The following is an 11,006-nucleotide window of genomic DNA, read 5'->3' as shown; positions in this document are numbered from 1 at the left end:
AAGCCAAGTGACAAAGCAGGCTGGGGTGGGGCCACACGCCAGGGCAGCCAGGTCTGCCTGGGTGCTGCCCTCCCATCCCCCTGCCTTCCCTTTATTGGACTCTTACCATATTTAGAGCCGATTTAAAAAAAAAAAAAAAAAGTGTCTGAGAAAAATCATTATAAATATAAACTGTCGATCCCTGGCCCCGGGGGAGTACCCCCCCCCGGGATTCCCCAGTCCACCCTCAGGGAAGCAACTCTCACATGTGCACCAAGAATAGGGCAGTTCGCCCTGGCCCATAGCCCTGGCAGTAGAAAAACCGCGCGTGAATATTTCTTGTAAAAAAACCCCCACCTGCCCCAAGTGTGGGGAGTGGGAGGGGCCTGTCGTGCTGCTCTCAGCCCCTCGCTAGGGGGGTGGGAAGAGCTGAGACCAGCAGCAGGAGGCTGGAATGCGATAAGGCAGCAACAGTTATCTTGTAAACGGTTACAAAAGGCTACTCAAAGTGTCCGTGAGAACTCGGGTGAGGCCCCGCCGGGCCCCCTCCCAACACAAACTGACCTTCAACAGAGCTAGGCCTGCTCGGGACCAGGCGCCTATTGGGGGGGGGAGGGGAGACGCCACCGGAATCCCAGCGTCCCTGGGGAGGAGGCGTCTCGCTCCCTGCTCGAGTCTGTCTCCGTGTGCGTGGGGCAGGTGCAGGGGACTGAAAGTGAGGAGGGGCCGTGGCTGCGGGTGCAGAACTGGCACTATCCCGAGTCCTCTGTTGGGTCCCCGTGGAGGGGAGAGGGGGGCGCTGGGGCGTTATCCCTCCACCAGGCTCTTGTCCTGGAGGTAAAGGTGACGCAGTGCGTTGAAGGCCGAGATCCGCTGGTAGGGGTTAAAGGTCAGCATCTCCTAGGGAGGAGAGGAGAAAGGGTTAAATGGGACGGACCCCCACCCTACCCCCACAGAGAGGGACTTTGGGGCTAAGCCTCCGCACCCAATGGATCAGCTGGGGGCCAGCTGAGCTAACTGGGTGTTCAAAGAGCGAAGGGCAAATTAACAGGACCCTGTGTCCTGTCCCCCCTCCCCGACCCGCAGCCCCCAGCGCTCCCAACCCCCGACTCCCCACCACGCAGCTCTGCTGGTGCTCCACAATCCCGATGCGCAGCCCCCTGCTCTCCCAGCACGGCATGCTCCCCCCGGCTCTGCCGATGCTCCTGGGCATGTCATTTCCGGAGTCAGCCGACCCCACGGACTGGTTTTGCGGTGGGAACAAACACGGATCAGGCCTTTGTCTCTCCAAGCAGCATCAGCAGCTCTAGGGGCTCGGACGCAAAGCCCAGAGGGCTCCAGAGGGCCCCCTCCCCAATTCTCCTTCTCAGGCTGAATTATTGCTGCTTCCCCCCCTTACTCCCACATCGTCTCCCCCCGCCCCGACCTACCAAGAGAAGCTGTCCCCCCAGCTTCTCCATCTCTGGCACAAACATCTCCACGGGCTGCGGGGAGCGTGCTGTGAAGGCGCAGTGCGGCAGGGCCACGTCCAGGGGCCAGTCATCCTCTGCCGGGAGCCCGATCATGCTGTGGGGGAGGGAAGAGAATGACTGGGACAGGGCAGCAGGGAGGGGGTGGATTTTGCACAGCAACTGGCACCCAGGAAGGGGGTGGGACATGGGCACTGCTAGCCCAGAGCAGAGGTCCACACAGCCCACTGTCCCATCCAACCAAGGGCAGGAGGAAGGTGCGAGGAACCCTGCCTGGGATGCAAGGGAACAGCGTTTTCCCTCTGCCCTGAGGCTAAAGGACTCTGATCCCTTGTTTAAAAACAAGCTATTTTTCTCTCTGTCTGTCTCGTTACCCATGGGGGGGAGGGGTCGGATTCTCTTCTGAACCCTGCCAAGCTCTTGGCCTCATGAGCTCCTGTGGCAGTGAGTTCCCCAGGCTAACACTGCATGGGTTTCCAAGGATATCGGCTTTCCGTTTCATTGATAAGCCCTTCGTGAGCTGAGCCCAGGCTCCCTGACCCACTAGCGACTCGCTGTCCCATCTCCCGCCCACCCCTACACATCCTCAGCCTCTTCAGACAAAAGCCTCTCCCGGCCCAGTTCCGAATCCCTCACCCACGAGTCCCAGGATCTCCCCCACCCCGGCTCTCTGCCCCTCCAGCCTTGTGTGATGAACTGGGACTGCTCTTAATGTTTCCTCTAAATACTGCAGGGGTGCCTCAGTTTCCCCTATATATTTCTTAAGTCTCTAGGTGGTGGGATAAGGGGGGTGTAATTGTTGCAGAGCAAAGGGCCAGTGTACATAAATGGCCGACACTGTCTCCTGGCAACTGATGGCCTGGGCCCTTCCCCCCTGCAAGGGGGTAGCTAAAGGTGTTGGAGAACAAAAGAATCAGGTGACCTGGCCCCAGAAAGGGACAAAGCAGAGGAGGAGGGGCTGGAGAGTCAGTTTGGAGCTGGCTGGGGATGAGGAGTGAAGTGCAGACGTGGGTGTCTGGCTCACTGCCCCCCAGAATGGACCCGGGTGAGGGGTCCTGTTCTCTGTACCTACAAGCTCTGTTTTAGCCCGTGTTCCTGTCATCTAATAAACCTCTGTTTTACTGGCTGGCTGAGAGTCACGTCTGACTGCGAAGTGGGCGTGCAGAACCCGGTGGCTTCCCCAGGCCCCCGCCTGGGTGGGCTCGCTGTGGGAAGCGTACGGAGGGACAGAGGATGCTGAATGCTCCAAGGTCAAACCCAGGAAGGTGAAGCTGTGTGAGCGTCTTGCCCTGGAGCCAGTCTGCTCCGAGAGGGGAGACTTCCCCAGAGTCCTGGCTGGCTTCGTAGGGAGCAGCTCCAGAGCGTCGCCCGGGGACTCCCTTACACCTTGTCTCTGCTAGGAACAAAGGGGCCTCTTTAATCCCCACTAACGTAACCCATGTTCACCAGACTGTTCCCTTACAGCGGCCACTCTCTGGGGCAAGGGCCGTCTCTGTTCCGTCTGCGCAGCACCGTGCACCAAGGGGTCCCGGTCTGTGACTGGTGCTCCTAGACGCTACTGTCCCCTCGGCACCAGGGTTGAAATGCACCTTCTCTCCTCTAGCACAGAGCTGCCCACACCACTGGGCACCAGGCCGCTTGCACGAGGCAGCTCCCTGGACATTCTGCTCCATGCGGCAACAGAACCCCTCGGCCGGTCGCCTCCTGCCTTGGCCCCCCGGGGAGGGAAGCGGGGATGGGAAAGGAGGTCACTAAGCAGCACAAGGCTGGACCCGGTCTGATCTTGGAGCACAGCAGGGTGGGTTGGTTACGGAGACGACAAGCTCCCAGCAGCCCCCCCACCCCACAAACTCTTGTGTTTCTACCTCCAGCAGCAGCGCTACACCCAGGCACACTGCCCCACCCTGTCCCATCAATCAGCAGCTCTCACCCAGGGCTGGGTAGCCCAGCCCCACCCTGGCTCTGCCCTTAGTGCCTAACCCCCCTCCCCTTGCTGAGATCCCAGGGGACCACCCCTGCCCCCATCCAGCCCTCTCCCGCAAGACACTAGGGAAGCTTCAGAACTTACTCAAAAATCTTGCCCAGCTGGTCGGCTTCTGAGTTGCCACAGAAGAGGGGCCTGCAGGGGAAAGAGGGGCTGGCTGCTGAGCTGAGCGTGGGGCGTGCTCTCCACCGTTAGCCCCCTCCCCTCTCCCTTTGGGGCAGGACTCATATCAGAATCAGAGCCGGGATCTGCTCAGCTGCTCCGTCCCTACCCAGAGGTGGCTGCATGGGCACAGACTCCCACCCACGTCACCCTCCCGTCCACTCAGAGGCCAAAGAGGCTGAACAATGGCAGGAGGGCTTAGGGGGGCCAGTAACAAGGACAGTAACGAGGCCAGGGCCCAACTCCCCCTCCCCCAGCTAGCCATGACCTGCCCAGAAGGGGCCCGCTGGGCACCAGGGCGTCAGCCTCATTATCACACATCCCCCCCACCCCTGGAGAGGCCCAGAGCTGAGCCCACAAGGCCGGGAGGGGAGATCTGGCAGCACGGGGCCCCTCCCTGTCTATCAGCACAGAGCCCAGCCGATAAGCCTGGGGGGGGGGGGGTAGTTCCTGGCTCAGCCCTAATTGTCTCCCAGCTGGGCTTGCTAAGCTACGGCAAGGGGCTGGGGGGGGGGGGGGGGGGAGAAGGCAGAGACCAGCAGGTGGGCTCCCCACCATGGGCTGCCGCCAGCCGGAGGCCAGAGTCAACCCAGCCGTGCCCGTCCTAGTCCCCAACAGGGCCACGTTACCGCAAGGCAGTGTGACTGACTGGTCGGAGCAGGGGCCTGGGAGTCAGGGTTCCTGGCTGTGTGAGATCTCAGGCAAGACGCCTCCCACCCAGAGAAGGGACCTGGCAAGACCAACCCCCTGGCATCAAGCACTTTGGGGTCCTGAGTTAAGTGGTGCTGGGGAGATGCCAACCTGGGAGGTTGTGGGTGGGGTTCAAGGTTATACAAAGACACGCAGCCAGACCTACCCACACCACACACAGCCACGCCCTCACCCGCCCGTGCCCACGCCACCCAGTGCCCACCCTGTGTCTGCAGGAACTCCATTGCCCGCACCCCAGCCCTGCTCAGCACCCGCCAAGCTCCTCCCCACGCACACTCACTTTCGCCGGAACATCTCGGCAAAGATGCAGCCGACGCTCCACATGTCCACGGGGGTGGCATAGGTCGACTGGAGCAGCACTTCCGGGGCGCGGTACCACAAGGTAACCACCTGCACGGGCACAGTCACATGGGAGGGGGGTGCGACAAGCTCAAAGGGGCCCTCACAGTTAGGCAGCCCCCAAGGCCACACGTCCTGATGCTTCCCAGAAAGAGACTGTGTCCCCATCCCTGGCTAGACGCCTGCTGGGGTTTAGGGCTCCCCTCCCGCAAACAGCTTATGAGTCCCCCATCTCCTGGAGGGAGAGTCTCTCCAGGGCTGGTTGGAAGCTCAGAGCTCCTGATCCCTGCTTGGCAGGAAATGCCTTTAGGCTGAGTGTCCCCACCCGCCAGTCCCACTTCCTGCTTATGGCACAATATTTACCCTACAGATTCCACGCACCCCACTGGCTGAGGGGAAGCAGCATGGGGGCTGCCAGAGACTGCAGCTTCCCCCCTTCCACCCCCCAGCACAGAGACCCACCACACTGGAGCTCGACTCCGTGGAGACGTGACCGGGTAAACCCCGACAGCAGCATCCCAGCAACAGACCCAGCCTGCCCGGGCAGGGCTGCCCCAGGCCCTGCCCCCAGGTGCCCCAAGAGCTGAAAGTTAACAGCTTGGAGAACCCTCATTTCTCTCAGCCCTCAAGCAGGGCAGGGGCCCTCAGACTAGGCCCTGGATCTCCAGCCCCCGGAGAAGGAAGAGCTGCTGAGTCAGGCCCCCTTGCTGCTCACACAGCCATGAGCTCCAGCTATACCGTGCCCCCCGCCCGGTTCTTGGACCCCCCAGCCCAATAAGGGCCCTGGGAGCCCAGCCCAATGATGGCTGAGTGCGCCCAAGCCTCTGCCAGGTTCCCAGCACACCCCGCTCCCAGCAACATCGGCGGCAGGGGGACCACTCAGCATGGTCTCCCCGGGATCCCCCCTAGGATGACCGAGGTCCTGATTCTATAGAGACAGTCCCAATTTTTGCGTCTTTTTCTTATATAGGCTCCTATTACCCCCACCTCCATCCCGATTTTTCACCTTTGCTGTCTGGTCACCGTAATCCCCCCACGGGTGGTGCCCTGTAGAAGCTGAGTGAAGATCCCACTGATGGGGGTAACTGGGAAGCACTCATGTCTGGGTGGCTCCGAACCCTGGGGAAATCCTCCCTTTGCAGCAGAGAGGGCACCCAGCGGGCTGCTGCCCCGTCTGCTCGGAGCACCGTGTGGGCTCAGACAGTGAGAGCAGACCAGGCCAGGCCGGCCCGGGGAAGGAGCCTGTCGCCCAGCACAGGATCTCTGGCTTGGGGCCGGGCCGGCACCTCTGGGGGAAGATGCCCGCAGCAGAGGATGAGGCAGCAGGCAGTCACCCTCCAGTGACTCAGGCTCATGCGGCTCCCAACCTGCCATCCCCACCCACGGCAGTGGCTCTCCCCTCCCCACAGTGGCAGGAGCCTCAGCACCAAGGGCAGAGTATTTGAGGAGGGATCCAGGCATCTGCATCACAACCACAAGTGCGGGATGGCAGAGGGCCTGGGGACCAGCAGGGGAGGAGGCACCTCAGCATTTCCAAGCCAGGCTCCATGAACCAAAAGCTGCTCCTGTCTACCCCCTCCACACACACAGGCCGAGTGCTCACCACAGGGGTCAGGGCCATCTGGCAGCTGTAGATCCGGGCCAGGCCGAAGTCCGCCAGCTTCACTTGCCCACTGCTAGTCACCAGGATGTTCTCCGGCTTTAGGTCGCGGTGCACGATGCAATTGGAGTGCAGGAAGTCCAGGCCGCTCAGGAACTGGCGCATCAGATCCTGGCCGAGCAGGGGGAGAGCGCAGGGTCAGATTCCCCGCCTACCCCAGCAGCACAGGTGGGGCGGGGGCCAGGGATACAGGACAGGAAGGACCCTCCTGGGGCATCGAGTCCAGCCCTGGAGCCTGTCATGCCATCCAATTCATTGTCTTTTGGCTTCACTAGCTCGTCCCTCCCCTGGGCTTCCCCCAGCTGTACTGATGGAGAGCAATCAGATGTGTTTAGGCCAGGCTGAACCAGCCCAGCTCCTGGAGCCTCCTCTGGGCAAGCAGCTCTCCCCTCCCTGATCACCCTAGCAGCCTCTGTCACAAGGGCAGTGGGTACCGCGGGGTGGGAGCACCCCCGAAGGTCCCTACAGCCGAGGGCTCGGTTTCCCTCATACCTTTATCTTCTCCACTGGCAAGCCAGGGGCCGGCGCCTTGTCCAGATACGTCTTCAGGTCCTGATCCACGTGCTCGAACACCAGGGTCACCTTGGTCTCGCGCTCTGTCCGGGTGGTGGCGCAGACGTCCATCAACCTGCGGGGCGGCGGAGAAGGGAGCTTGGCGGGGGCTGGGGATCTGAGTGCGGGAGGGAGGGGCCAGGCAGGGGTCTGACTGACACATGCTCTGCTGGAAGGGGGCTCCCGCTCGCAGCTGCAGAAACTCAACAATCCAGCTCAACACAATACGAAGGACCAGGGCTGTCTGGACCCAAGGCGGGACAGATGGGGGCCAAGGACCGCCCCCAGGCCCATCTAGAGAGATGGTTCACAGCTCTGCCAATGCCCCTCAGTCCTGACCTGCAGCCCCCTGCTAACCCAGCCCCCTCCCCCCCCGCTCTGCCAATGTCCCTCAATCCCAACATTCAGCCCCCTCTCCTGCTCCCCATGCTTCATATCACATGGTAATTTGGGGACACGCTTCCTGAGCCCCTGTTCTGAGCATGTCCCTGAGCTCATAGCATCAACCCCCCCCCCCCCCCCAATAACAGAGCTGCAGCCAGTACCAGGCTGATTCGATTCCCGAGCTGCAGATCCTACCGCCAGATAGCCCGAGGCAGGGCTGGAGACTCTTATCTGGCTAACTCAATCAGCAATTCCTGGGGCCCCACTGCTTCCTCCCTGCTTCCTGGAAGCTAATCAGCGCAGGACAGGGAGCTCCTTCCCCCACTGCACCCCCATACTGCCCTCTGGCTCACAGAGACTGGCAAGGGGCTGGGAACTGCCTGGGAAACGGCTGGGCCGGGCTCACGTGTAGACAGAATGCGACAGAACCAGCCCCTGCAAGCTCCTCTGACAGGGGGAGCCGTAGAGCCGAGGGCAGCAGTGTCCCCACTCCTGGAGATCACTTGGGGGCAGTGTGCCAGGGCCTGGCCCTTCGCAGTGGGGTCGGGACAGCTCCACTAGCCCCTCTCACCATAGGAGGCCACCAGGGAGCTAAACGCTTAAAAAGCTACGGTCCCTTGAGATGCGGCTGCCCTCAGTCCCCAACGCACCCCTGCCCCGCCGCTTCTCCTGCCTCCCGACACCCACTCCTCTCCCCAATGGCTTGCCACTCGTCCCACCAGCCCTGCCCCCATCCCCTCCCGCCAAGGCCCTGCTACCGAAGCTGGATTTTTAGAAGCTCCCGAAAACGTCTCAATTTACCCCCCGAGCATCTCATCCAGCCAGGAGAGGGGCAGGACAGGGACCCCACCCACCAGTGACCTCCTTCCCTGGAGCTCTCCTGCCGTCACCCCAGTGTTTCTGTAAAGCCAGCAGTGCCCCAGGCAGGGGTGGGCCGGACCCCCAGCAGAGCGGAACCGGCTGGCAGAAAAGCCCTAATGCACCAGGCCTATAAACACCTGGGGGCCAAGGCCGGGCAAGACTCAGAGCAGCTCTTGAGCCTCCTCCCCCACCCCCAGCGCAGGCGGGCCCCTCGGCGGGAGCGGGAGGACAGACATCCTCTGCCAGTGGAAACCCGCCCGGTTGCCAGTCGAGCCATCCCGCGGCCCAGCCCCGGCGCCGGCGTTTCAGAACTTGCAGGAAGGAGGCAGCTCCCAGGCCGCCGCGGCTCAATTCCTAGAACCGGCCGCACATTTCCCAGAGCTGGAAAAACGAGCGCAAAGCGGCCTGGGGCTGCTTCCAGCTCCCAGGGATTAGCTCATACAGGAAGAGAGGCCCCAGAGAGCAGGGCAGGGTTCTGTCCCCTGCATGGCCACTCCAACCTCCCAAGCAGGCCTAGCCATGTGCCTCCTATGCAGACCCCGATTGGGGACCCCTCCCCACATCTTGTCTCCCACCCATGCCCCCAAGCCTCCTTTTCCTTTCTACCCACACCCCCAAGCTGGGGGGGAGCCCCCCCCCCATGGGATACTGATTCCCCTTCTTGCACAGCCTGGGGCCTTTATCCCAGAGGGAAGTGGCTGTTGGGTCCCCAAAACCAAACTCCCTCCAATGCAAATTAAGCGCCTGCCAGCCCCGCCCCACGTGACGGGGCACCACGTGCAAGTCCTCCCTGGGTCTTGGCTTCCCCCCAGCCCTTCCCCGTCCGTACAGCCGCCCCCAGCGCCTCACCGGACGATGTTGGGGTGGTCGAAATGCTCCAACCGCTTAAGCAGAGCCACCTCGCGCACGGTGGAGAGCGGCAGCCCGTTCTCGTTGGTCTGGACGCGCACGTTCTTGAGGGCCACGAACTTGCCGCTCTGCAGGTCCCTGGCCTTGTAGACGGTGCCATAGGCGCCGACGCCGATCTCCGCCACCGGCTCGTACTGTGCCCGCATCTCCTTCGCCATCCTGGCTCCACGCCGGCTAGGAGGGAAGGGGATGGCGGGTTAAGCAGAGACTCCGGCAGAGGGGATTATGACCGGTTAGCAACCTCGCCTGCTCCCTCTTGCACCCCACTGCCCAGCCCGCTCCCCCTCACTCAGATACCCTGTCTGCTCCCCCGCAGCTCAATCCCCTGCTATTGGATCCCATGCCCCCCCTCCCCACCCAAGATAGATGTGTCACCTTCCACCCTAGCCCACCCCTGAAACATATAATATGGGGCTCCCGCAGCAGAGCCAGGGCGACCCCACAACTGCCCAGCACCTGGGACCCTGAGCGACCCCAGAAAGGCTGCCCCACCACCTCAATAACCCTACCACAGACCCCCCCACACCCACACACACAGACACACATTACAGCTGTCCCATGCCACCCTAAAAATGCACCGACCCCCCCATATCCACAGCCACCCTACAACAGCAGCGACCTCGGCCCCAGACCCCTTGGGCAGCCCTACAAGGGCACCCACGTGTGTGTGTGTGGGGGGGAAGCACACGACGCGTGGGGCCCAGCCCCCATGAGCGACCCTACAATAACAGACACCCCACCTGGCCATTTCAGCGCAGAAACCCTGCTCCGGCGCCCTGGGCAGAGGGAGGCTCCGGTCCGGTCGCTGGGGAGGCTCCGGGCAAAGGGCTCGCCCCACCCCGGTCCCACCCCCCCGGCCAGGGCCAGCCCTGCCCCCACCGGCCCGCACCATGTGCTGTGGGGGAGGGGAGGGGAGGGAGCTGAACTGCCCCTCCCCTGGGAATCCCCATGGGGACCAGCACCCCCCCCGGCAGGGGCTAACTTGGGGGGCAGTGCGGGGGGGGCAGAATTCCCAGGCGGGGGGGCTGGCGGGGGGGGGCTGTGGGGGCCGCGGGGGGGGGCCGCGGGGAGGCGGGGCCCGGGAGGGGGAGGTCGGGGGGGGCGCGGACTCACCCCGAGGTGGCAGCGCAGCGGTCGGGGCCGGGGGCCGCGGGTGTCGGCGGCGGGGCCCGGGCGGGGGCGGGGCCGGAGGACCGGAACCAGCGAGACGGGCCGGCAGGAAGGTCGATGGAGCAGCCCCCTCCCCCCACTCGCCCGGACGCCTGGGTTCCTTGGTTCCGTGGGGGGAGCCCGGACTCCTGGGTTCCGTGGGACGTGGAGAGCCCGGACTCCTGGGTTCCGTGCAGGGAGCCCGGACTCCTGGGTTCCTTGGTTCCGTGGGGGGAGCCCGGACTCCTGGGTTCCGTGGGATGTGGAGAGCCCGGACTCCTGGGTTCCGTGGGACGTGGAGAGCCCGGACTCCTGGGTTCCATGGTTCCATGGGGGGGAGTCTGGACTCCTGGGTTCTGTGGGATGTGGAGAGTCCGGACTCCTGGGTTCCTTGGTTCTGTGGGGAGAGCCCGGACTCCTGGGTTCTGTGGGACGTGGAGAGCCCGGGCTCCTGGGTTCCATGGGGCATGGGGAGTCCGGACTCCTGGGTTCCTTGGTTCCATGGGAGGAGCCCGGACTCCTGGGTTCCGTGGGGTGTGGAGAGCCCGGACTCCTGGGTTCCTTGGTTCTGTCGGGGGAGCCCGGGCTCCTGGGTTCCTTGGTTCTGTCGGGGGAGCCCGGGCTCCTGGGTTCCTTGGTTCTGTCGGGGGAGCCCGGACTCCTGGGTTCCGTGGGGTGTGGAGAGCCCGGACTCCTGGGTTCCTTGGTTCTGTCGGGGGAGCCCGGACTCCTGGGTTCCGTGGGGCATGGGGAGTCCGGACTCCTGGGTTCCTTGGTTCCATGGGGGGAGTCTGGACTCCTGGGTTCTGTGGGACGTGGAGAGCCCGGACTCCTGGGTTCCATGGGG

General features: G+C 63.4%; 1 protein-coding gene across 2 annotated transcripts; it reads right to left on the bottom strand.

Moving 5' to 3' along the window:
• Window positions 1-4: 4 nt before the first annotated feature.
• CDK4 (cyclin dependent kinase 4) lies at window positions 5-10,184 on the bottom strand. Of its 2 annotated transcripts, none has more exons than XM_050925312.1 (8): window positions 10,124-10,184; window positions 8,951-9,184; window positions 6,797-6,932; window positions 6,248-6,415; window positions 4,586-4,695; window positions 3,517-3,567; window positions 1,410-1,545; window positions 5-879 (listed from the first exon to the last, which is right to left on the bottom strand). In XM_050925312.1, the coding sequence occupies exons 2-8, from the start codon at window positions 9,166-9,168 to the stop codon at window positions 787-789; spliced, it is 912 nt and encodes a 303-aa protein (XP_050781269.1). In that variant the 5' UTR covers window positions 9,169-9,184; window positions 10,124-10,184; the 3' UTR covers window positions 5-786. The 2 variants fall into 2 exon arrangements, with proteins under 2 accessions (XP_050781269.1, XP_050781268.1); XM_050925311.1 differs by lacking the exon at window positions 10,124-10,184 and adding an exon at window positions 9,751-9,836.
• Window positions 10,185-11,006: the final 822 nt, after the last annotated feature.

The sequence above is a fragment of the Gopherus flavomarginatus genome, chromosome 16, assembly GCF_025201925.1.
Source record: "Gopherus flavomarginatus isolate rGopFla2 chromosome 16, rGopFla2.mat.asm, whole genome shotgun sequence".
Lineage (NCBI taxonomy): Eukaryota > Metazoa > Chordata > Testudines > Testudinidae > Gopherus > Gopherus flavomarginatus.
This window is presented reverse-complemented; position numbering and strand designations above follow the sequence as displayed.